At 44.7% G+C, this 24539-nt stretch overlaps 1 protein-coding gene across 1 annotated transcript; it reads left to right on the top strand.

Moving 5' to 3' along the window:
- Window positions 1-337: 337 nt before the first annotated feature.
- LOC119375931 (neural-cadherin) lies at window positions 338-24128 on the top strand (the record flags this gene model as incomplete). The annotated part of the gene is given in 8 exon segments (XM_037645952.1): window positions 338-353; window positions 6818-6933; window positions 11276-11440; window positions 14967-15112; window positions 20400-20575; window positions 21956-22186; window positions 23281-23540; window positions 23869-24128. Coding segments are annotated over 8 exon segments (1370 nt in total), but the record flags the coding sequence as incomplete, so codon positions are not given.
- Window positions 24129-24539: the final 411 nt, after the last annotated feature.

Below are 24539 nucleotides of genomic sequence, written 5' to 3'. Positions count from 1 at the left end.
TGAAATATTTCATTACCGCCTTCGCAAGGCTCAGGTGTATAGATCGCGAGTATGCTTCTGATACGAATAATATAACGGTCGGATTTCGCCTGAAAATAGCTGCTGATGATCACAGCGGCCAGGTGACGCATAACTCATTTGCCTGCTCCTCGCCACATTACAGGTTCGCAGCACCGTTAGCTGAGAATCGCGAGTCAATCGGCGAACGAGCCGTTTGCCAAATGCCCTCAAGAACCGTGTTCCGTATTACTAAGATCGCCACTATGGTATTCTGCTTCATTCGCCGTAAGCGGGTGGTTGTCAAAGCGGCGATGCGGACTCGACGTCACCCTCAAGCATGCTGCTGCTGCCACGTGAGTCCATGAGCGCGACGTGGTGCTTCGCCGCATTGGCAGTAAAAGAGTGCCCAAGTATGTTTGCTTTTCGGTTCACATGCCACTCTGCGCTTTGTCTTGCACTGTCGCCCTTCGGGTTGTTTTTTTTTTTTTTTTGCTTTCGTGGTCTGTTTTCTCAAAACATTTTTTTTTTTGTATTCTTTACCGGAGGCATGCGCTTGTTTTGTGGACGTCCGTTTCAGCTGCGTTGCCGGCCGTTTTGTCTTGGCCGTCGTGTACGCTCTACGATTCAAGTCGCGTCTGGCGCCTCAAACGCCATCAGCGAAGTTTTGAGTCGTCGCAAAAAGTTTGTTTTCTTCGCCGACTGCGACCGAGCGACGGCGCCCTCGTGTCGCCCCCCGCAGCTGGGGCACTTTTCGTGTCGCGCGTGTGGCCACGCTCCCTCCAGACGGTTCGAAAACTTGGGCATTCTTCGATCGAAGGCGCTCGCCCATTCGTCAGGGTCACTGCGCCGTCCAACAGTCAGTCCCCGGACGCGAAGCGGCCTGTTGGAAATCATCATCCTGCGCTACCTTTCTTCTTTACGTTTTGAGACCGCCCACCCAGTCTCTCGCGTGCGCCTCCCTCCTTCCGTTTCCGTCGCCCCTACTCCAGCACACTTCGGACCTCTCTGGACGACAGGGGCAACCGTCAGCGCGTGTCGATTTTCATAAGCTTAGCGCACAATGAACTAATCGGTGCCTTTGCCTAAAAGCCGTCACGAATTGCGACATTCTACCGCTGGTTGATTTTGTGTGTGTGTGTCATCGCTGCCGCATTGACCGAGATAAGAGCTCGAAAAAGAAAAGCAACATGCGCACGCAATTCCCATTCGTAATATCCGATTTGCTCGGTTTCGCAGACTGTGGTTCGCGTTGATACGAAAAGCAGCGAGCTTCTGTTATCTCGCATTACAGGCTCGGTGTAAACGGCGTGACCGGGCAGTGTATAGTACGCGCCACCTCCCTGCCTGAACAGAAACCGCGGTTTTCGCGCTCCGGTCTGTCATGCTTCGTGGGAGAATCGCCACGCGAGGCAGTTTTCGGCGTTACTACGTAGTTTCGCAAGGCGCACTCTTTTCGCATTCTGTGCCGTGTGATGTGGAAGAGAGGAGCTCAGCGAGCATATATGTTTCACACGTGCAGCACGCGCATGGTCCTGTACTGCAGCATGCTTGCTTCGCCGGTCTGGTCCCATGTGACCGCTTCCTGCGCTGGAAACGGCGTGCATGGTCGTGTTTGTTCGTATACTTACCCAGCACCTCCCCATTTCTTTTACCTCACGAAGAGTTACTGACGTCCGGAAACAGAAGATCGAGTGCGCGCGTGGTTGTTCTGTGGACCCCCCAACAACCCTTTGCGGGGTTGCTCCGCTGACTCGATTTGTGTCTCGCGGGCGTCGCGCTCCATCGTCGTTGCATTACAGCTCGGGCCATAAACGCGCGCCTATGGGGCATTCTAAATGATTTTTTCCCTGCGTGGCCACCGTATATAGGCCCCTACAAGGGCGCACCCGAGTGACAAATCTTAAGCACCGAGCACGTGCGATAGTGTAGTTGCTTCTTGCATAAAGGCTTGTCTCGCTCGTCGCGGTAATTCACTCCGGGCTTTTCCTCCGCTCCGTCTCGTACGCCATGTAGGGGACATTGCGCCTTTACTGTGACGGTGTTTGGATTGCATTTCTTGGCGCCGACTGGAAGCCGGAGTGCTAATCCTGAATGTTTCGTCCTCTACCGCGGGAACTGGAACCTCTATTTACGCGTGTGCCATGTGGGAGCATTTTGGGCCCGTTCTACCAATGTTCGTGTCCAGCACCGCCCGCGTTGCTACTGTCTTGCCTGAGCGGGAAGGCCAGGGGGGTGTAAGATGCTGCAAGATGGCAGGAAAGCAAACGACTCGAAATTTACGGTTGGTATGTGTCGGGAAGAGGTCTTGTTCGGTAAAATAAATATCAGGTCTGAGCGTGGACTCGGCAGAGCTCCACTCGGAAGAGCGGGAACTTTTCCCTTCGCCGGAGTGTCTAGCCCGCGCGGGTGCAATTGCCGGGGCGGAGCTGCTGGTTTGATTAGCGCTGTTCCTAAAGGGATCGCTTCTTCGCAGCGGCACTGAGCTCGCGGGATGAAGGCTTACTGCTGCTGACCGCCTTCAACGTTTGCAAGCCAATCTACCGCGTCATATCCACTGTCCCGGCAGTAGCCAGTAATATTCGAGCAGATGTACTGCCTCGCGGATATATATATATATCGCCAATCTGTTGTGTGCGTATCGGCGCACTGTCCGCTCTTTGGGGAGCGTCATATGTCGCCGAAACGAATAGAAACATTTACTGGCGTCGCCCGACCACAGTTTTACGCGCCTGTAGTTTCGCTTGCGAAAACGGTTCATTGCACCGCGCAGGCGTTTACTGGCTGTACGAATCAATACTTGTCGCGACGTGATAATCGTGTTGACGGAACCTGGCTCAGGCAATGAACCCACATAGGACGCGAACAGAAAGCCAAATAGTATAGCTTTCGCATTTCTCTGCGGCTGTGCTTTGCAAGCTTGCGAGACTTCTTACAGTAGACGCGTTCGCACCAAGAAATAGTTCAGTGATTTTACCTCTCGTATTGTTTTTTTTTTTAGGCTGAGTAATAAATGATGTTTTTGTGCCTTAGAAATAAACAAACCCCGATATCTATTCATTTGTCAATAGGTTATTCCGAATCGCTTAGCGTCTCTTTGTTTTCGTATCGTGGCCTCCGCGATTAGTTCCGGTAGCGCGCAGCCGGAGCCGATCGCGGAGGCCACGTTTGCAACGCCGAAATGCAAGCGCGGGACGCGCAGACTTACGCATTTTGCTGACCGAGCTTCTTGCATAGCTTCCACAGCGTTGAACCTGATGTGCGGTCTTTATTCCTTCTCGATAAGGAACTGCTGTTTCTCGGCAACGCTCTGTGCATCCTCTGATTAGCGTGAGCAGTTGTTCGACGAGGGCTCGTACATTTTTTTCATGAGAAATGTTCAAGACAGACACTGTGTGTCTGTCTGAAGCGCATCAGTAGGTGGACCGCTGATTTATTTCTTCACCAAGTTCTCGAAGATGGTAGAAACCGGTTTTGTCATCCCGACAATCCGTGCCACGTGTATCCGTCTTGCGACCTCCACGCGGCTGCCATTTGCAAACTGCGGTATGTTCCGTAAAGTAATTAGTTCTAAATCTAGTTAGTAAATTGTCGTAATTATTTCCGTGAGAATTTTGGTTTATCGAGCCAATAAGTCTGCCCCACTATGAGTGATTCAGCCCAAAAAGTAGAATTTTGCTATCTGCCACAGGTGACCGTCACGAAATTCTTTAAAGGGACCGACAACTGCCCAGAACATGAAATGAGATGACTGCACTGATGGAAAAGATTGTCCGTCGCATTGACTCAAACCAACCCTGTTTATCTCGTGAGAGGCGGATTTATATTTTTATTTCTTCATTGAAAGTCGCGAAAAATGACCTTCGGCGCCTCTGGCGGCAAAATCACACATGGCCCGATGAAGCCGGTCACGTGACCATTGATTGGTGTATGCGTTCGATGACTTTTCTGTTAGTACTGAAGTATTGTTCATTTCTTTATATGAAAAGATATTACTCCATAAAAATGTACATATAGGCCCTGCTTTAGTTGTATGCAACAAAGTGGCGCTGCTTTCGCTTGGCGTAATGATCCCATGCCTCAAAAAGCCATCCATGACACAGGCGCAGGCAACCTTGGTCGCAGGCGCGCACAACGCGCTGTACAAATACCGAGAAGGTGTATAAAGCCACATCATCTCACTGTAAGAGCTTGCTATTTTCAAAAATGGCTGGAAAGCTCAAAATAAAGGTGGTTAAGCATAGCTACAGTAACTCCTGCGAAAGCAGAACAACAACAGCTTTCACAAGGGCTAGCGGCATTGCTATGAATTCTCAGCGTTGCTGGAGCAAGCCTCCATGCGTGTTTGGAGCCTTTCAGATCGAAAAATACTGCTTATAAAATAACTACGTGCTTTTAGGATAAACCACTGCAGCTACAAACGCTACGAAGGGTAAGCTTCCTGTCGCGCCGTGAAAAGCTGGGTCGAGAAAAATCAGTTGTCGGTCCCTTTAAACATCCTCGCGCTCCATTTTCCTCCTGTCGGTCGTCAAAATTAATGGAAACCATTCGCCAACTACTGGATGTTTTTTGTTTTCTTTTTAACAGCGCCACATCTTTCAAATTAAGCATATATTAATCATAGCGACATTATTGTTGCCAGCGTAGTGTCCCGGTTGGCGGCCTTGCGCACTTATTGGCGAAGTTGCTCCTTATGTCATTTATGTCAGGTGGTAAACGCAAATTAGTTGTTTGTTAGCTCCTCCTTAAAATGGACTAGTGTTTGAAGAAGTTCTGTAATTATTTACTCAGAGCTACATATATATATAGTGAGCAAACGTGGATTTACAGTTATATGTAGCACTTGTCGTTTTTCTTATTCCTGTCGCCATTTTTCTTTTCTGAATTGTTGCACTAGAAGAGAAGTTTGAGATGAACAGAGTTCTGTCTCTATGTGCGGTTCTGTAAAGCTCAGACATCGCAACTTGAATTTCGTTGCGGAAAACGGTATTTGTGCCTGAATCTCCGTAATGCTTATGGTATTCGACATGCTCGGAATGTTCAGTCCACACGTGTGCAGAAAAAATAAAATTGGAGCCGTTATCTTTGTTCACTGCAGCTTCGGTTGTTTGCACGGACTTGGCGATTAGTTATAAAGTTCCTCTGTGGTTTAATGACTTCGAATACTTCTTTTATTAAGGCAGATATATCTACATACGTCCCATGGCGATGAGCGCGCGTTCTTCATCGTGCATGCGTGATCGGGTATTGAACAAGAGGCGGCGAGCGATTTTGTCCTTTTTCGGTTTGGCTCTTCTTGCGAAAGAGCTCCCTCGAGTGCGGTTCATTAAAATTCATTATGCGCGCTGTCTTTTGCCGCCTGACATCAGTCGAACATCGTATAGACGCTTTATTATACGCTCGCAAAGCGCGCCGCAATAAGGCGTTCCAGCCCCAGGGAGAGTGCACCACATCTTTGCCTCGCCGTTATGATTTCATTCTTGTACAAGCGGCAGAGATGTGGCTTTGTTTTATTTTTCCCCTCGGAGGGCCCATATTTTAAACGGTTTAGGTATTCGGAGCACGCGTCAAGTGATGCCGGAATCCAATGTGGGGGTTGTGCGACGATTCAACCTAAATTTGCCTTCCCTGATGTTCTGCCATGTTTTGGAAGCGCCCTATAGACCCTCGTATTCTGTCCTTTTTTTATAATTTCTTTCTTTGCATCTGTTAGCCACGTTGTGCTAACCTATACGGAAAGAAACAGTCCGAATTCCAGGCATTACGACGGCACTGCTGCGGCGGCGACACGTACTTGTATACACTGTGCATGCGTGTATACGTATACCCGCTGCACTTTGTGTCTTATATATAGGAATTTTCGGCGTGGTTTTTTCACAATCTTCGTGAATGTGTTCGTGGATAGCTACAAGTGTTGTGCTCCTTCTAGCGGCGGTGTATTCTTTTCCTTTGCGTCTGTGTTTCATGCATGGTGATGACAGCCGGTGATCTGTTTTTTTGGATGGACGAGACGAGGGACATCCATGTGTGTATTCCTGCTGTCCAGCAATCCTTGGTGGAGTGTTATGTCACCGTCGGAATACTTTGTGTAGCGTTTGCGAAATCTTGGGCTGCCGCTTGGCACGTTTGTTTCTAGAGTCGCTTTTGTATGCCGACTGTTTCGCGTAACCAGAGCCAATCGAGAGTATCGTTGCATCGAACCAGCATTGCCTCGCACGATCCTGTAGACCATTCAGTATTCGCAAATGTTTTCTTTGTATTATTCCTTCTGATTTATTTCATACTCTCGAGTCGCCCACAGTGCGTTCACGCGCCTTAAAACTCGAAAGTCGATCCCATGAATCCGCTCGTGGCAATATAAGCGTGATCGCCTTGTAAGTGTGTATTCTACCGCTGGTGATTATCGTTTTACCGAACAGTAAGTTTGATATCAAAGACGATGGATACGTCTGAACACAAATGTGCGCGCACGACTACGGGCTGCGGGCTTCGAGTTGGCGTTTCCTGCCCACGCTGTTGCATCGTAGCAGCGTGCGCTTTCTTTGCCGGCGTTCGAAACGTCATACTACGTGAGTTTTACAGTTGAGCAGCACTTACGATCTAGGAAACGGGCCCATCGAGTTTGTACACTTGCCGTGCTACTTGAACCATTGAGCAAGCGATTCCGAGCCTAGTGTTACGTTGGGCCACCGCGGCCTTCTTAGTGTAAGCTAGGGAACGGATCATTGCACTTGCGTTTTGGCGCTGACACACTCTGGACCGATGTGAGGCCTTAGAAGCTTTTACTCAACCGTCGCTGTCTCTCTCTCTCTATTCGCAGCCTCGAGGATACGCTACGAGATCACCCAGGGGAACATAGGAGGAGCGTTTGCGGTGAAAAACGAGACTGGCGCCATCTACGTGGCAGGCCCGCTCGACTACGAGACCAGGAAAGAGGTAGGGCGCAGCCTCCTGCCTTTGTCCCACGATGCTGCTTTGTCAGCATTAAACTAGTGCACTCAATGTTCCCCCAAGCTTCCATCGCCATCAACTACGAACTTGCTTTTGCATACCTGACCCATAAGAACACTGATGCCTTACGTCATCTTCCGTGATTGTACGTTTTCTAATGCCAATAATTGGCTACTCCTATCGTGTTGAGCAAGAATCACTTGTGTAGACCCTAATGCTGATTTGCTTGTGCGTTTCTCTGCGTACAACTAATGGTAGCACCGGTTGTCATTAAAGGGGCCCTCCAACACTAATCAACCCCCCCATTTTTTTCTTGCGGGTTGCGTAGACTGATGGCTGGGGATAACTTTAGCATAGGTCTAAGCACCATATCAAATGATTTAGTTTTTAATCACGCGTTGAAGTCGCTACATCGCTGCTGACCGCATCAGCACGCAGTAGCGCTTGCCAGAACTATTGCGGGCGGAAATGACGACGATGAGCGCCAGCCTATGATTGGATAAATGTAACGTTAGATGTGATCGTGGCGTAGCATCAAAGTTGAGATTACTATTGTGTTTCGTTTTTCTTTTCTGTGCTTTTTCAAAGACCTCCAAATAGCGCCGTCGCAACAAAAAATATCACTACAACCCCAAAGTACGACAGAGGCGCTGGCTGCCATTTCACCTCTGGTTTCTTTTTGCCTGCGCCGGTCGGATGTCCATATGAAACGCTTGTCCGTCTTCCTTCTTTTTACGTCTGTACGTTTGCGAGCTGCCTCTTTCCGCATGTGCGGTAGGCTCATGATTGTTGTTGAAACGGTGCAAGTAATCCTGCACAGTCGGGCTGCTCACCGAACATCCGCGTAGGGGCGACCGTGTTTAACCCCCATGCCCGCTCAGATGAGAGGAGGGAATGACATGGCGTGTCGTTGTAAGCAACAGCAGACAAAGCCTTGCCAGCCACGCTTCGAAGCAGTAGCGCCCGCTCAAGTTCTGACAAGTCAGGTGATTGTGTGATTAGAGGAAGAATAAGACGCCTAATTTCTGCAGCCCTATAGGGAGCACGGCGCACGTCTGAGTCAGGAGCCACATTTGTTACTAGGCAACGACGTCAGCAATACGTCGGAAAGGAGAAGCAACAATGGTGTGCGAGCTTCCCCTACGTAAGAGCTTTCAGCCCATTTCATTGGAGCGCCATCCGACGTCACAGCAGAGTGTGAAATGTGGTCACGTGACCCCGCGAAAATTGAGTTGAGGGTAGGCATTTTTTCTTGTATTTGAATTTTCTAAATTGAATACTTCGTACTGCGTGCCGCTATCGCTGCCGTTCTTGCTGCACTAGTTCGTCCGTACTTCAGTCTACGCAATCCACGAGTAAAGAATGGGGGGTTGAAGGGTGTTAGAGGGCCCGTTTAAGATACAGATAATGATAGCTGCATATGCTGGGACTCGTCTCTTGCACATTATTTTTTATGGGAGCCAAGTCTTCATTTTCCTTGTGCTTTAGAACCATATAGCCTGGACTTTTTTTTTTTGTTTAAAGAAAAAAACATTTGAATTGCAGTTAGAAATGCTTGTATGTGAGCTAAGGACATCCAAAATATCTTACACCATTTCACTACCGCAGGCCGTGTTTATAGACCATACTTAAAAAATAAACGGGGCTACAAGCATAAAACATGGTCTTTATGTTCACGCGTTCTTGCACTAAAAAAAAAAAAAATGATCCGGCCTCGCATTTTATTGCAGTCCGCAAAAACATTCAAAACTGCAGAGCTGTTTTCAACTACGCGAAGCTTGAATGGATAACATGGGTTTTCAAGCGTTCCCTCTCCTTGGAAGAAGAATGCGCTTTTTTCCCAAGTCATAAATGGCGGCACGCTGACAGGTTTTTGCCAGAAAGTCACATATGTTCAAAGATTTCTCTCTCCTGAGCGACCCGCTTAGATTCTCGAGTTCAAATTTGGTTTATGTCACGGAATCCCGACAATCTGCTAGAGTAGTTAAAACTAATCGCAAATGATTGGCTAGTGACAAAAAGCAACATTGAATGCACTGTAAGTTTTACATGTGCACATGCAAAAAGACACGATAGCTTCAGACAAGTAGGGAACAGTCTGACCAAACTGCTCCTTTCCCACTTTCTAGGCTATGTGTCCTTAAGCATGCACACACATTTGTGCTCGTTTGTAGTGACTACGATACAGTCAAACATCGATATAACACACCACGATTTAACGACATCAGCGATTGTAACGGAACAATTTTTATTCACAGCTCCATTGAAATCCATGTATGTCTCCCTCGCGATTTAGCAAAGTAAAATTGCGCTGTAGTTTAAACTTAACGAAATCCTCATGCATTGCATACGTACACCTGGTCTTTCTGACTAATAAAAGATTCGTAAACAACGGTCGAGAGAAAATCGATCTTTTGCGGGTGACCTTTCGCGTGGAAACGCTTCCGACGGGAGGCAGAAAGACACCTTGGAGCGTAGGGAATCGAACGCACCATCACGGTGTCACTTTTTTCTCGCACAAAAGTGCCCTCCTCAGCTCGCAGTGTGGCCGGCGCTACGCATTACTTTTGTCTTCAAGCGGGCCGACTAATTATTGCGATTCGCGGCGCGATTACGATTACGACGCCATGCTTATGTGGGTAAGCATTGGAAGTGCACGGAGACGTGACGCCGGCGATCGACAAACGCGCGAGTGCGACTTACAGCCGACATTCCTATCGCAGTAAGCATCTTCAACGATGTGCTTCATCTTCAGCGTTTGGTGTATCGCCGTTGTAACGCATACTGCACGCTTTTAATAAGCGACAACCCAAACGCACCGCCGTTCGCTTCGCTTTATGTGCGCCTCGTCAGTGGAAGTGAAAGCACCATTGCCGTGACAGCATTGCCCTAAGATATGCGCGGTCAAAACAGGTCAGGAGAGACGCGGTAGCACCGAAACCTCGCAGCGCACACTTCCACGACAAACATACGCGTACGTACGGTTCACCAAGCGCCCTGGAACGGCGGGAGCGTAGTAGGCAACGCACTGCACACAATTAGCTAGATATTATGGGCTCCACGCGGTAGCAGATCCGCGTTTCATTGAAGCGGCGCCGGTTAGAAGATAGCTGAGTAGCAGATTACTGTAGAAATGCCACACATGCATCGAGGAAAGACGCGGCGCACAAGTCATCCTCGCTGCCACCATTTCCTTCTCATGGTTTCGACGTGCTCTTCAGTATCGTCAGCGTGCGAGAGAGCCGAAACTTTTACCGCGCTTTGCATTTCGTCATGGCTGCCGCACTTAGGTATGCTTACCAGTGAGATGCACGACTATTTTAAAAACCTGTGCGGGTAATTTACTGTTGAAAAATAGGAATCTTGATTAAATTTGCTATATAATGCAGTTTTCCGCTGCAAGTATGACTTCGTTATATGAGTTTGACTTAGGCCCGTAGCCAGGATTTTTTTTCGGGGGGGGGGGGGGGCACTTGCTGAAAACCTTGACTTTTTGAGAAAAACGCCTATTTTATTATTTATTTTTGGTAAAAACGTATACTTCAGCAAAATTTCAAGAGGGGGGGCTAGCCCCCCCCCCCCCCCCTTCTGGCTACAGGCCTGGTTTGACTGTATATTGTCCTATTAGCAAATTGTGTTCACAAGCACTGGAATGCTTCCCATTATATTCTTAGCATAATTTTTAGCTTAGCTTATCAGCTCCAACTGCCTTTATGATGACTTATCAGCAGTTTCTGCAGTCTGTGCATGTGATTGCCAATGGTTGTGTGTACAAGTATATGCGTTTAACAAAAAATTAAACTGCATTCAGCCAATTAGGATTGATAGATGTGTTTCGCAAGCTATACATATTTATTCATTTATTGTAGCACTGCAGTAAGAGAGCTGTAGTATAAGCATAGGATAGCAACTTATTTTCGAGAATTTCTAACCCAGTTTGCACACAGATAAGGTGAGTATGGTTAGTATGGAGTGTGTGCTTTCCTTAATTTAAAGTGAATAAATAGCATACAGTCTTCATTTATTGGAAGTAACATTAGCTAGCCAAAAAAGTCCAGGCACTTTGTTTTTTTATTGCTGTGTGTGCCTGCATGTCTGTTTGTATATGCACACGTGTACACACTCGTAAATGTGTGAAGTACCTGCGTATTCCAGAAATCATATGGTGACATGCACTTAACTGACATGTATTGCAGGTTATGAAATTTTTTTTTTTTACTTAGCTGGTGACATTTTTCTTGAGGAATTTGACATAGTGGCAGGAGTTTTTTCAGTGACTGCATGCAGATTGTTGCCACCCAGAATTGTGCAATCCTGTTGGTTGTAGTTTCGACTGCGGCTGGTGGCATCAGATAACCTCAACGAGAACCACACAACAGTGCTCATCAAGGTCAAGGACGTCAATGACAATGCTCCCATCTTTGATCGTCCCACATATGAGGCCCAGATCACTGAGGAGAATGACCGGAACCTTCCTCAGAAGATACTTCAGGTCCACTTCCATCGATGGACATGCTTAATGCTTATTGCCTGCTTCTGCCTTTTTTTTAGTGCTGTTTATAGAGCATGCACTTTTGCTTTTAGTGTGTCTATATGCATGTACTTTGTGTGCTTTATTCATGTACAATAGTTAAAGCTGGGTGGCCACATTCACCGGAAATCTCAGCTTGTTTAAGACCAAGGCAAAGAAAGAATGCCTTGTTTACTTGCTGTAAAATAACATAACTCTGATATGTGCTCTAAAGCTCCACTGCTGGCGCTGACTTCTTATTGTCTTAAGCAGTTGTAGCACTGTTGCTAAGGTTTTACAAAATAGGTATAGACAAGACATTTTTTTAATATGTATGTCATGCAGGCTTTTTACAGAAGCCATTGGCCATGACATTTCGTACATGAAGTACAAATATAGACACAGTTCTTGCTGCACATATATTAACTTTTTTCTTGTGGTAGTTTTTTAAGTTTTCTGTATGTTTCAGTGGCCTTTGCATCTGTTGTCTCGATTCACGAAGCACCATGTGTGTTATGTTTGCGGCTTTGCTTTTATTTTGTGCTTCTTGTCAAGCTGAATTTGGTTCAATGTGGCACACACCTGTGTCTGCTTATGCCTGAGCAGGTATCTTGTCAATCCTCACCCCTTATTTATTCCTCTATAGCTGAGCTTTATTCAGTGAAATGCCTTTCCATTATTAGCATGAGATCATCAGAAACTTATGATTTTGTAGGTGTATTGTGATGTTTGCCACTTGACAAAACACCATCTAGCCAGGTGGTGTTGTGCCACTAATGGTGGCCTAGCACTGCACGAGTGGCATGTGTCGTCTGAGTATGCACTTTTTCTTTTTGTTTTTCCTTCTTTCCTGCCCTTGGCCTTGTGCTGCTGTGGTGCCAGTTTAACTTGACGCTGGTGGCATCGGATACCCTATATGAGGGCAGCACCACAGTTCTTATCCACGTCAAAGATGTCAACGATCTTCCACCTGTTTTTGGCCAATCCTCGTACGTGACCACCATCGAAGAGGAGGTCTCCCACAATTTGCCAATGAAAATTATGACGGTATGCATAGCCTGTCTGTAAACAATGGCTGGAGCAACAATATCGACAGCTTGCAGCCAGTGCTCATGAAAATTTGTTAACATTTCTAAGTCCTTTTGTGAAGTTCCTCACCCTGCTTTTGCTACAGTGAGATAGCGTGTTAGATGTAAAGACCACATTTGGTAGTTTTCTCTTTTTGGTAACTTGATCCAGACTACATCATTTGAATGTGTACTTGTTTTTTTATTCACACTATATAATATTAATGTATGTCAAAATCTTTTGGCATTTCTTGCATCTTTCTCTCAAAGCAACATCCATTACTACTTTTACTGCTTTCCTGCTGGATTTAGTTCATTTTAAGTTCACAGACGAACACATGTTTTGTCACTGATCAAGTTTTTTTTTTTTTTTCATATAATGTGGCTTGTTTTCACAGCAAAGGCCTTCCGCAACATTTTTGGCTGGTTTTTTAAAAAAACTGCATTAATGCTTCTCAGGTTCCGAAAAATATTTGGATCGGGAAACATGAAACTGAATCTCTTGTTCGAGAGTGCTGCCTCCTTTCTTTGTCATTTTTTAAAAAAAGGGTTTTAATCAATATGCCAGGAAAGCGATTATTGTAGCACATAGTTAAGAGTTCCTGTTTGGTCATTCTGTAGTTAATATGCAAGAATACAACACTGTAGTGTTTGGTTTGTGATTTTTTTTTTCTTTTCTCTTTTTATTACTCACCAAACTAAACCTCTGATGCTTTGTACCGTTGCCGCTTCATAATTACAAAGGATAACTTGATGTCTAGTGGTCTTATAATTAATTATGACTATCCAGTTTTTAGAGTGTTAATGGCTTCTAATGGCACCCTTGTCTTTGGAAGGTGAGAAAAGCCTGACATGCTTCTTACTGCATTCCAGGAATCTGGTCTGTGATTCCATACTTGCATGACCTCTTATTTGCACTGTTTATGCTGCTGCCTGAATGTTTCACTTGCTCAGCATGTAGCATTTTGCTTTTCTGTCTACTCTTTCACTGTGGTTTAGGTAAAGTCTTTGCATGATACATTCTTTCTCATATAAAGTAGATCTTTCATTAACATAAGTTTGTCAGTGAAATTTGCTCTTTGTCACTCTATACTACTAACAAATATAAAAATAATGCACCTCCTCACTCTTCTACTGTTACTAATAAGTGTCAACTGTTTTAGCTTGCAGGATATGCAGTATTCATGAATTTGCAGAAGAGTACTTATTAAAGGGACTGATAAAACATCTGAAAAACATTTTATGTTAAATATGGCATAATGATCTGTGTAAGCAATTTTAAGGATGCCTCACCATTAAGAGGCCACCCTGACACTTTTCAAGCTCCACTTTTTTATTTGTGGGTAGTGTAGGCTGATAATTGACGATACTATTAGCATAGGTATGAATATTGATATGGGATTGTTTAGTGTTTTAATCATGCGGACAAAATCGCTCCATCTCTGCCGACCACACCAGTGCATAGTGGCACTTACCAGAAGCATTTCTGGCAGAAACAACATTACCACGTGCTCGTCGTCCATAATTAGTTAAGAGCAAACTTACAGATAATCACCTCAATGCCACAAAATCTTGCTTAAGGTTATGTTTTAGTCTGTCATGCTGTACTTTTCATACTAATGGCATTAGGAAAAGAAAGTTCTATAACTACAAAACAAGTTGGAGCTCTGGCAGCTTTTTAGCCTGTTGCCTTTGAGCATAAGGAAATAAGCACACAAGGTGTGTGCTTGTGAAAGCTTCCCTTCTGGCTTGTGTATGTTAGTGAGTAGCCTTGCTTTGTATGGCCATGCACTCACGAGTGTTGTTGAAGAGGGTAATGTTTCTCACCATAGATGCTAGCTTATACTACACAGGTTTTTCTAGCTGTGCCATTTGCAGTGCTGCATTGCGTGAGTGGGCAAGAGAAATGGGGACATATGACTCAATGAAAATAGAGTTGAGGGCAGGCATTGTTTTTCTAGGTTGAATAACTTTAGACTACATGCTTCATCACTGCCATTCTTGCTGTATTTAACAGCCCATATTTCACTGTATGCACCCCACAAATGAAGAAAAGAGGGCTTGAAAAGAGTCAGAGGCCACTTTTAATGTTGTCTTCTCGCATGACCAACTTGCTATGCCAAATTTAAAAAAAAAAAAAAAGATTGGCCAAGGATCACCACCAAGATTATCATGCTTGTCCATAAGTATTTCAGCTGTGCTTTGTACATGGCTGTCAGTCCATTTAACACATTAGACAAGAGTAGCGTGCACTTTCATAACCAGATTGTAGCATTTTAAGCAATATAATTTTTTCAGCTTGGTTGTTCTCCAAGTAATTTAACACCACCATAGTTCAGCCAATAGGATTTTTGTGTTTTATTTTTCATCCCATTTTTATTTTTCTCGTAGTCTGTTGGGCTGGACTCCCTTTTTTATATGTATTTTTGCGTATATTCCAGGTGACAGCAACTGATGGCGACAAGGATAGGGAATCCTTGATAGTTTACTTTCTGACGGGTCAAGGTGTTGATGAGGACCCTGGTAACAGCAAGTTTGCAATCAACACAACCACTGGAGAGATATATGTACTAAAACCATTGGACAGGTAAATATAATGTTCACATGCTGCCCTGATAAGTGGAAGGGACTCTAGAAGAAAATTATATACTGTGATTGTTTACTTCAAAATTAAATTCCTTGTAGCGCTTGTTGCGTGATTACTCATTTAAGCATTTATTCATTATAAAAATGTTGGGTGCAAAATGCTGCGTTATGCCACCACATTCCTGTTGACACATTAATACAGCCATTCATGGGCAATGTGCTTATGATATGTATTAACATAGGTGCTATTAGAGCCATGTGGTGCCTTCCACTTCATTCTGTTTTGTTAGTTCGTTCAGATAGCTAGTTTCGTGCAGTATGTAGGTGGATGGTGATATGCCAGCATATGCACCACTCAGCATGTACAGTACGGCCCACTGTTAAAGGGAACACTCGAATGAGCAACTTTTTTGTTGGCCACCTAACGGCTAGTGGATGCGGAAAGATTGTTCGTGCACGTTACTGGTCTATCATAAGGCTTCGGAACTGTCAACCACCAGTAGTGTTACACAAACCTAAGCCACTATGCTTTTGTAGGTGAGAGATATCCGGACATACCCGAAACGCAAGTGTTCCCTTTAACAGTGGACCCGTCTGTACATGTGATGTCTCTACTGCTTGCACACAGCAGGGTAGTGTATGGCATTGTCACTTCTGTGTACCAGTCCACAAACTATTTAATGTGCGGAACTTGTGCAGAACAAAGACATGTAACTGATCACTTGCAATCAATAGCATTTTTTGGGTAGTTTCATGCCAACTGACTTTTTATATACACACTGTAATTCAATTAGTTTTTTCAGTGCCCAGTTACATGCTACCATTTATTTTATTGATGAGACAGTCAGTCAGTCAGTCAGTCAACAAACTTTATTAAGGTCCAAAGGAACTACAAACTCATAGTTGCGGGCCGCACCCACGTTGGGACCGGAAGACCATGGTCCTGCGCCCGTTCGTGGGCCCTTTGGACAGCCCTTAGTTGTTCCTGGGGATCGCCGCTTTTGAGAGCTTCCTCCCAGTCCTCTTGCTTATTAAAAGGCGCATTTCGTAACGCAGAACATTGCCAGAGCATGTGTGCTAGCGAGCAATACTCTGCATTGCACTCAGGGCAGTGTGGGTCGATTTCCGCAGCAAAGTGGCTAAATTGACCTCTCGACGGGAATGATCCCGTCTGTAACATTCTGAGCGTAGAAGACTGGGGTCTAGTGAGCATGGGGTGTGGGAGGGGGAATTTCCTGCGCCCAAGCTGATAGTGCTTAACGATTTCGTGAAAAGAAAGCAATGGGTCGGAGTCGTACTCACAACCCGTACTGTCTAGCGCATCTGGACCATCACGGAATGTGAGACCTCGCGCTTGGTCATGAACTAGCTCATTCGGGTTGGGTTTGCTGGGATGTACATTGTTTCCCATGTGCGCCGGGAACCATGCGATAGTATGCGAAGCATCAGGTGGCCTGTGTCTGAGTATGGCCGCCGCCTCTTTCGAAATTAAACCAGATCGAAAGGCTAGTATGGCCGATCTCGAGTGGGTATAGATGTAAGGCCGCAAGGGGCCGGTCATGGCGAGCGCGATGGCAACCTGTTCAGCCGCAGACACCGTGATGTGTCTTACCGAAGCTGCATTAATAATTCTCCCATCAGGGTCTGCTACAGCAGCTACAAATGAATCTGTGCGCCCGTACTGGGCAGCATCGACGTAGGAAACTAGTTGAAAGCTTTGATGCGTAAAATTAATGAGAGAGCGGGCTCGGGCCTTGCACCTGGCCACGTTATATTGGGGGTGTACATTCCTAGGGAAAGGGTGAACCTGAAAGGTCTCCCTAACGGTGTGAGAGAGCATGGTGGCATTCTCGTCGATGGCCAAGGGGGCCAGACCGTCAGACTTCAATATGCGTCTGCCTGCCTTCGTAGACGAGAGGCGGACGGTTTGAGCCGTTTTTTGTGCTTCAATTACCTCCGTGAGGGTGTTGTGCACCCCTAGTTCGAGAACCTCTAACAGGCAATGCTGCTTTGAGCACTTGAATTTTGCAAGAGGTGTGCTATAATGCCCACAGTTGTGCCACGTAGCAGTGCAGTTGTGCTAATGGAGAAAGTCAAGACCAGCGCCCGGTATTTTCTTCACACGCCCAATATCAAGAGCACTGCACTTGGCACCTTGCGACAGTTTCACTATTACATCTGTTTTTTGATGCCACACAAGTGTTACCATGTTGAAATGCATGTTCAGTGAGTTGAGGCTTTTTTCTTTGTAATTAATTCTTGTGGACCTTTGTTCGCTAATTTTCTCACCTGGTATTTATACATTACAACAATGCCTTTGTCTGCAGCAAGTGCAAGGTTTGAGTGTCGCTGCTGATGTCCTCATAAGAAATTAAGGATGTCTAACAAAAATTTAAAAAAAATAATGGTTAGTGAAGATAAGCAATATGTGAAGGACTGCAAAAGAAGCAGTGAAAGAGGCAGACGAGCTAATTCTATTTACTGTATTAACACAATGTTCGTAGGCGATGTGAAAAAAGTAACATAGAATTTCGTCATGGTACTGAAAGCAAACTTGAGACGCGGGACGAGAGAACAACATACCTGCCAAGTCTCCCGGATTACCCGGGAGACTCCCGGATTTTGAACGTTTCTCCCGGTTCTACAGGTCATAGGAAAATCTCCCGGAAATCCAGTTTTGCTCCGCGCGTCCAGTGCTTTGTTTGGCCACATCCTAAATGTGTTACAGGTTATATTAGCCGTTAATATTTCTTAGATGATGCGTTTCTGTACACACAAAATCTTGCCCGACTAAATAACTGGTAAGCAAGCGATGACAAGCCTCGCGCGCGGAGCGATGTTATCACATGTGCCCTTCGCGTGACGGTGACGGCCGGGTCGTTTCATCTCTCCTTCAACTGCGTTCGTCCCTAGCGCTAGCGCGCTTTTTACTCGCACGTGAAACAGACTACGCATAAGCGATGTTATCGGTTTGGACTCTGTACAGATCAGCGGCGACCGCAAAATCCCGCTGACAGGGTCCATATAATTGCTATACTCGCGGACCACTTTTCTTGGCAATGAAGGGAAGGCTAGAGTGCCGAACAACGCGTGTGCTACCGCTGAAGATTATAGTCCCAAAATTGCGTCCGTGTTTTCTGCTTGAGAATAAAAAAAACAACATTACTTTATTTTCTACGGGGCGCTGTTTGAAAAGAGAGTCAGTGTTCACTAAGGAGATATTTATATTTGTTTTGTTTTATGCAGTGTCATTTCGCGTTTTTGCACCTCCGAAAACGTTGCACCTTTTACGTGCACCTCACAGTCAAAATGGCGTCTGCGTTTTCAGGTGAGCGCTCGTTACCCTCCAGCTTTTCCGACGATGCGCCGAGGGAGGCTATGACGAATTTCACTAACAAATGGCTGTCTAAGCCTGTGACGGCCGCTCGAATAATCAAATGGCCGTCACAGGAGGTAGGAAGGTTCACAAACCAAAACTAAGTTCGAAACGCGCCGAACCGGACTACTTCGCGGAACAGTACATGTGTAGTAGCTCTGCCCCCGTAGCCTTTGCTTCATTGCCAAGAAAAGTTGTCTGCGAGTACATCATGGTACTATCGCAGTACCCCCCCCCCCCCCCGCCCCCCGTTGAGTAGATCTCCCGGATTCCGTTTCTCCAAACTTGGCAGATATGGAACAAGGACGTCGTCGTTTTCTTGTTCCTGTCTCATGTTTGCACTCAGTGCCATAATGAATGATTTCTTCCAACTTGCCCAACTCACAACTTTTTTGACATAGAAGTAAGGAATTACTTTTTTTAGTAATTGCTCACTTACTTCTCTGAGACATTAATTGCTTACTGTAATCAATTATATTTTTCAGTAACATAACCGCAACATAATATGTTACCTTTTTTTCTGTAGCCGTGCGAGTCTGTTTCTGGCACATATCTATTTAGCCTCTTTCACACAGCCCTCTACGCATGGGCTTGCCACAGTAATTTTGTTCAAAAAGTAGGGTTGTGCGAATATCACTTTGTTGGTTTGAAGCGAAAGGTAATTAGTGTTGAATAAGTTTAAAGCGAACATGAATCATAGCAGGATTTGCAAATCCTGCTGCTGTTTCTATTTTCTTTGAAATTTCGCTTTTTGTGTACAAAACGCAAAAAAAAGGTAAACGAAAGCGAGGATAAAGAACGAGCTTTTGCGAAAGCTCATTTTGTAGGCTCGTTTTTCTTTTAAAATATGAAAAATATAATCATGGTGCTGGTAATGTGTGCACTTAACCTTTAAGTGGGAATTTGCGGCAGTGCGGATTTTTCCTGAATAGGCTGTTCCAAGGCATAGCAGGCCCACGCTGCTGTGAAACCACCTTTTAAGTCAAGGAAAGAAGATGGCTTTTAAGGGCACGTTTTTCTTTATTAGACACAGTAATAATGAGAGCTAACAGACAATAATGCCAAGGAAAGTATAGGAGATGTTATTTGTAATAATTGGGATATAAATGTGAAGAAAGTAAAGTGGACGAAAAGATAACTTGCCGCCGGCAGGGACCGAACCTGCGACCTTCGACGGATGCGTTATCGGACGCGTTATTCGAAGGACTGCATTATTCGAAGGACCACTTTGGCCCAGAGAGGAGCAAAAGATTGTTTTTTGACTTCATGGCACGCCCTTGGCGCATAGCACTGCTGCATTTGGCACTGTTGATCATAACTGCATTCTGAACACGATGCACATTTACTTGAAATGTTAAAAAAAAAAAAGATATCTGAGGTGGTTTAAGGGCCCTTTAAGTGGGCAACTGGGAACACACTTATGGGGTTTATTCTTCTGCCATCTTTATTATTGTCAGCATATCTCGTACAACTCCATTGATCAGCTAGATTGGCTTGCACTGTTGCAAGATATTACTGAACATGCCAGTAAAAAAAATTGATCTAAAAAAACATACGTCCTTTCTTTCTGCCCCCCTTTTTTTAGATAATAGTAGGTAGCATTTGTGGGAAATCCCGGTGCTGTAGACTCAGGTGACAGGTACTCAGTCTTATGTTATTTTCCTGCCATGACATAATGTCACTACGGCTGTGCACTTAACACTGAATTTCTGCACTCTTTACTGACATTTAGCAGAACTTTAGCAGGGCATTTGTTCGGGTAAGCCTTTTGTCTGTATCCTCTGGTTGGCCATTAGGGGGTTCTGTAGTAAGTTCAAAAGTTGTTGATGTTCATTTCTTATAAAAGATAAAGCGAAAGCACTTCATGTTGTGATATATGTCTTTCATTGCTCTGTCATTAAATATTTTTCAGGGATCTTCCCCATGGACGATCCCAGTGGCGCTTCACCGTCTTTGCAGAGGATGAAGGGGGCAACGGTTTGGTGGGCTTTGCGGACGTTCTCGTCAACCTCAAGGACGTCAATGATAATGCCCCCTTCTTCCCATCAGCAATTTACACGGGTAATGTCACGGAAAATGGAACAGCTGGTAAGTGAATAAAGGCTTTTTTTTCTTCATTGTTTTCTCCATTGTACAAGAATATATGCACAAAAGAAATGTCAAGTTTGTTGTTTTAACACCTCTGCTAACAACTATCAGACAGTCTTTATCCAGTTAAGAATTGCCAAGTTGTGCGTAAGAAAAAGCTGTTGAACAGAAAATTGTGGCAATTTCTTTCCTTTGTGGTGAAAAAGGACGTGGCAAGCGCACACTTAATGCAGAATATTTATAACTGGCAAGTCAAGTAATCCAGATATGTATAGCACATTTTAATACAGCCGTAAAAACGGATGCAATAAATTTGATTGATACATGTTGTCTTGTTCATGGCCAGCTAAAGTCCTACTAACGCTGCGAGTCCTTGGCATTCTTTCCAACACAGCTGTGCACTTTTAGGCCTAAAGCTTCACTGAGGCTGAAAGCACATACCAGTTTCTGTATGCTAAACACAGAAAAATGGTTATAAATGTATGGAGAAATGTATACCTAAACGCAAGGATAGGTGGGAACAGATTCTTATTTTGTCTGCCTTTTCTGTATGTGTATATGTTGGTGCCTATCGTCTGTTCTGGAGACAGGTAATGATGCAGAACTATAGTATGTGGAGAAATGGGGAGGTGCTGCTCACACACAAAAAAAAGTATCGTGTGCCTACCATTTGCTACTCTGCACATAAAAAAAATGGTTCCCTTACAAATGCCACCTGCACGAAAAACAGCATGATTAGCAGTAGCCAGGATCAGTAGCAGTGCTCATACACTCTTTCTTACTGTTTTGTTGGAAGTTCTGTTATACATATATTTGAGAGCACTTAGAAAAGGTTGGGAGTGAAGCCTATCATAGGTGCACCCCTTTCTCTGTTGTATAGATGCTATTTATGGATAGTATGTAGTTTATAACTTTTCATCGAGTATCAACATTATTGGCGATTTCTGCATCTATATAATGCACTGTAGGTACAGCATATCATTTTTGCATGATACAGAGCTGGTAGACACTACTTTGATATTGTCTTGACCATTGTTATTCCCATCCGCACTGAAAAGTAATTGAGTTTGTTTAGATCCAAATGAAAGAAGGGGGCAACTTAAGAAGTCCGGAGAGGCCCCGCCCAGGAAACCGAAGCGCAGCAGCTGATCGCCTCCGCGACAAAAGTAATAGTCATGCTCATGCACTCGGCAATGTGCTCTGAAGGTGGGGTCACCGGTCGTCCGGCTCATGATGTCAGTCCGCAGTGTGCGCCTATTGGTGCAGGCTTATTCATCTGCTTCTGAAAAGGAAGTGCCGTGGGCTTCTAAAGTTGTATCCGACTAGTGCTTTGTACCGTTTTTTATTAATGTTTACAATTTGTAATTGGGGCATTTTCAGGTATGACTGTGATGACAATGACTGCTACAGACTATGACGATCCCAATGAGGGCAACAATGCACGGCTTGCGTATTCCATTGAGCAAAACCAGGTTAATGAAAATGGGGAACTCATTTTCACCATCGATGAAGAAACTGGTGTTATCTCAACCGCAGTCTGCTGTCTAGATCGTGAGACAAACCCAGAGTACACCATCAAAGTGGTGGCTGTTGACGGCGGGGGGCTGAAAGGTATGTTTGAGATTTCAGTTTTTTTGCTTGTTGCACTTTGTTTTGCACATGGTCTTGCAGTCCACAACCAACAATGATGCAAAATACTGCAGCTAAACCTCATTATAGTGAAGCCATACTAGCAGTGGAAAATTTCATTATTTTGTGAATTTCATTAAATCGAGGTAGACAGTAAAAACAACCTGCCAGCTTTCTGGAATAGTCTTGCGTCTCATTAGTAAGCATACTTAAAGGTACCCTGCAACACCTTTTCAGCATTGTGAGAAAATGTTGCCATTCGGCAGTCAAGGCTCCTAGAACATGCGAACCTAACATTATAGCGCAGCACGCGGCCTGGACTTCACAATTAATTCTCAAAGTCAGCTAGAAATCGTTCATTTTTCTTTCTACAAATGATGCCACATACCCCAATGACCACACCATATACCCAAATTCACGGCCACTGGCTGATTTGAGTATCGTGGGCTGGATAGTTACTGCAGCCGCCACATGCCCATGTATGCACTAACGATCACACTCAAAGTAAGCCACGTGTTCAAAGAAAAAAAGGGAAAAAACTGCTCAAGGTCATGACACGCGTGTGACGTCTTCTTTCCCCCCATGCCATCCCTCCTTGCCTAGCTTCCAGTGTGTTCATCGGGACGAGAGGAGAGAGAAAGCAATTACAGTGTGCAACAAACCTCTGTAACTTCGCTCGTACTTGACGGATTCTAAAAATGGTTGCGATGTTTGATTCGTGAGGCAATAAACTCCTTTAGTGAAGCCATTCGATGGTTACTTGGAAAAGTGTTGCAGGGCCCCTTGAAGAGCAGCAGCCAAAAAAATGAGAGAAGAGTATTACAACTGCTCACCTTGACAGCCAAGACAAAACTCAGAGTAGAAACAATTCCGGCTCTCTTGCACTACTTTGCCCACGATGGCATACAAAGGAGCATTTCAAAACTATCATGGAATGCATGGCAGCAGAACAGTGATTTGCCACTGAAAGGGTATTCTAATGCCATGAATAGCTGCTGAAAGTAGCAGCATTTCACTAGCTGTGTTAGCTACCTAGGTGCTTTTGTGTATTTGCTAAGTGATAACATTCATTACAGGTACTGGGACCGCCACAATCAAGATCAAGGATATCAATGACATGCCTCCAGAGTTTACCAAGAAAGACTGGTTTGTAGATGTTGAAGAGACTGAAGCAGACAATATTCCTGAGAATCCAATCTTGGTTGTGTCAGTCAACGATGGAGATCTACTAGAAACTAATCGATTTAGCTACAAAGTTATTGACAACACATTTGGCTCTGATAAGTTCACTATGGTCACCAATTCCGATGGAACTGGTTCACTGAAGATTGCCAAGGTGCGCATAAAACATTTTTTAACCGTGCTATAGTTTCATTGCTTTTTGACATGGTTCAGAATTTTTCTGTGCTCTTAACTTTGGTCAAATTTTTTTTCTCTGGGTGCATTTGCTTTGCTTTGAAGGTTTCTTATGTTGTAATGTGTTCTGACACTTTACATATAAATTCCAGCTACTATTATCATTTAAGTTTCCCTTGTTGCAAAACTATAGACTCTGTGTATTCTTGTTGCTATTAGCATGTAACTAAACAGGATTTATATATTTCGATGTGATGCTTCAGATGGGCCATTTTAGTAACACTGCATTTTGGATTTTCTTTTTCCAGCCTCTTGACTATGAGGATTTGCAGCAACGGTTTGGCTTCAATATCACTATTCAAGTTAGTGACAATGGCGGTGAATCCACTGATCCCTACCATGCGGACTATGCTAAAGTAAAAGTCAGAGTTAAGGACATAAATGACAACAAACCAGAGTTTGAACGTCCTAACATCGAAGTGTCAGTCCCGGAGAACTCCACTGTCGGCTCAAGTCTGGCAACATTCAAAGCCACAGACGCTGACCAAGGTGGAAAGTCACGTGTCAGGTAACTTTGCCATTCATCCTCTAGCTTGACATATATTACAGTAACATATATTACATACAACATACGTCACAACTTTAAAGCAGTTTCAAGGTACCTTCTCATTTCTATTTTGAATTTTACAGTTTTTGATTTGAAAGCTAGGTTTTGCGCAGTGCATGCAATATGGCAAAAAGAAAGTGTACAGGACACATGTCATTTTGTGAGCACTGACCAAATTGGGCACCAATTTTGTCAGTTTTTGTTGCTCAGTTTTAAGTACAAGTGTGGTCTCATTTCACATTGGTGGGATGTCAGTAAGCTATGCAAGACAAAAAGATGCAACGCCCAATATGCCCCTCAGGCAGCAGTATTAATTTGTCAAACATCGCTGATGTACCGGTACATTCTCCACTGTCTCTCCACCCGGTCGTA

Source organism: Rhipicephalus sanguineus, unplaced genomic scaffold (genome assembly GCF_013339695.2).
Source record: "Rhipicephalus sanguineus isolate Rsan-2018 unplaced genomic scaffold, BIME_Rsan_1.4 Seq103, whole genome shotgun sequence".
Lineage (NCBI taxonomy): Eukaryota > Metazoa > Arthropoda > Arachnida > Ixodida > Ixodidae > Rhipicephalus > Rhipicephalus sanguineus.
The sequence above is the reverse complement of the archived record's forward strand: the minus strand, read 5'-3'. Positions and strand labels throughout refer to the sequence as shown.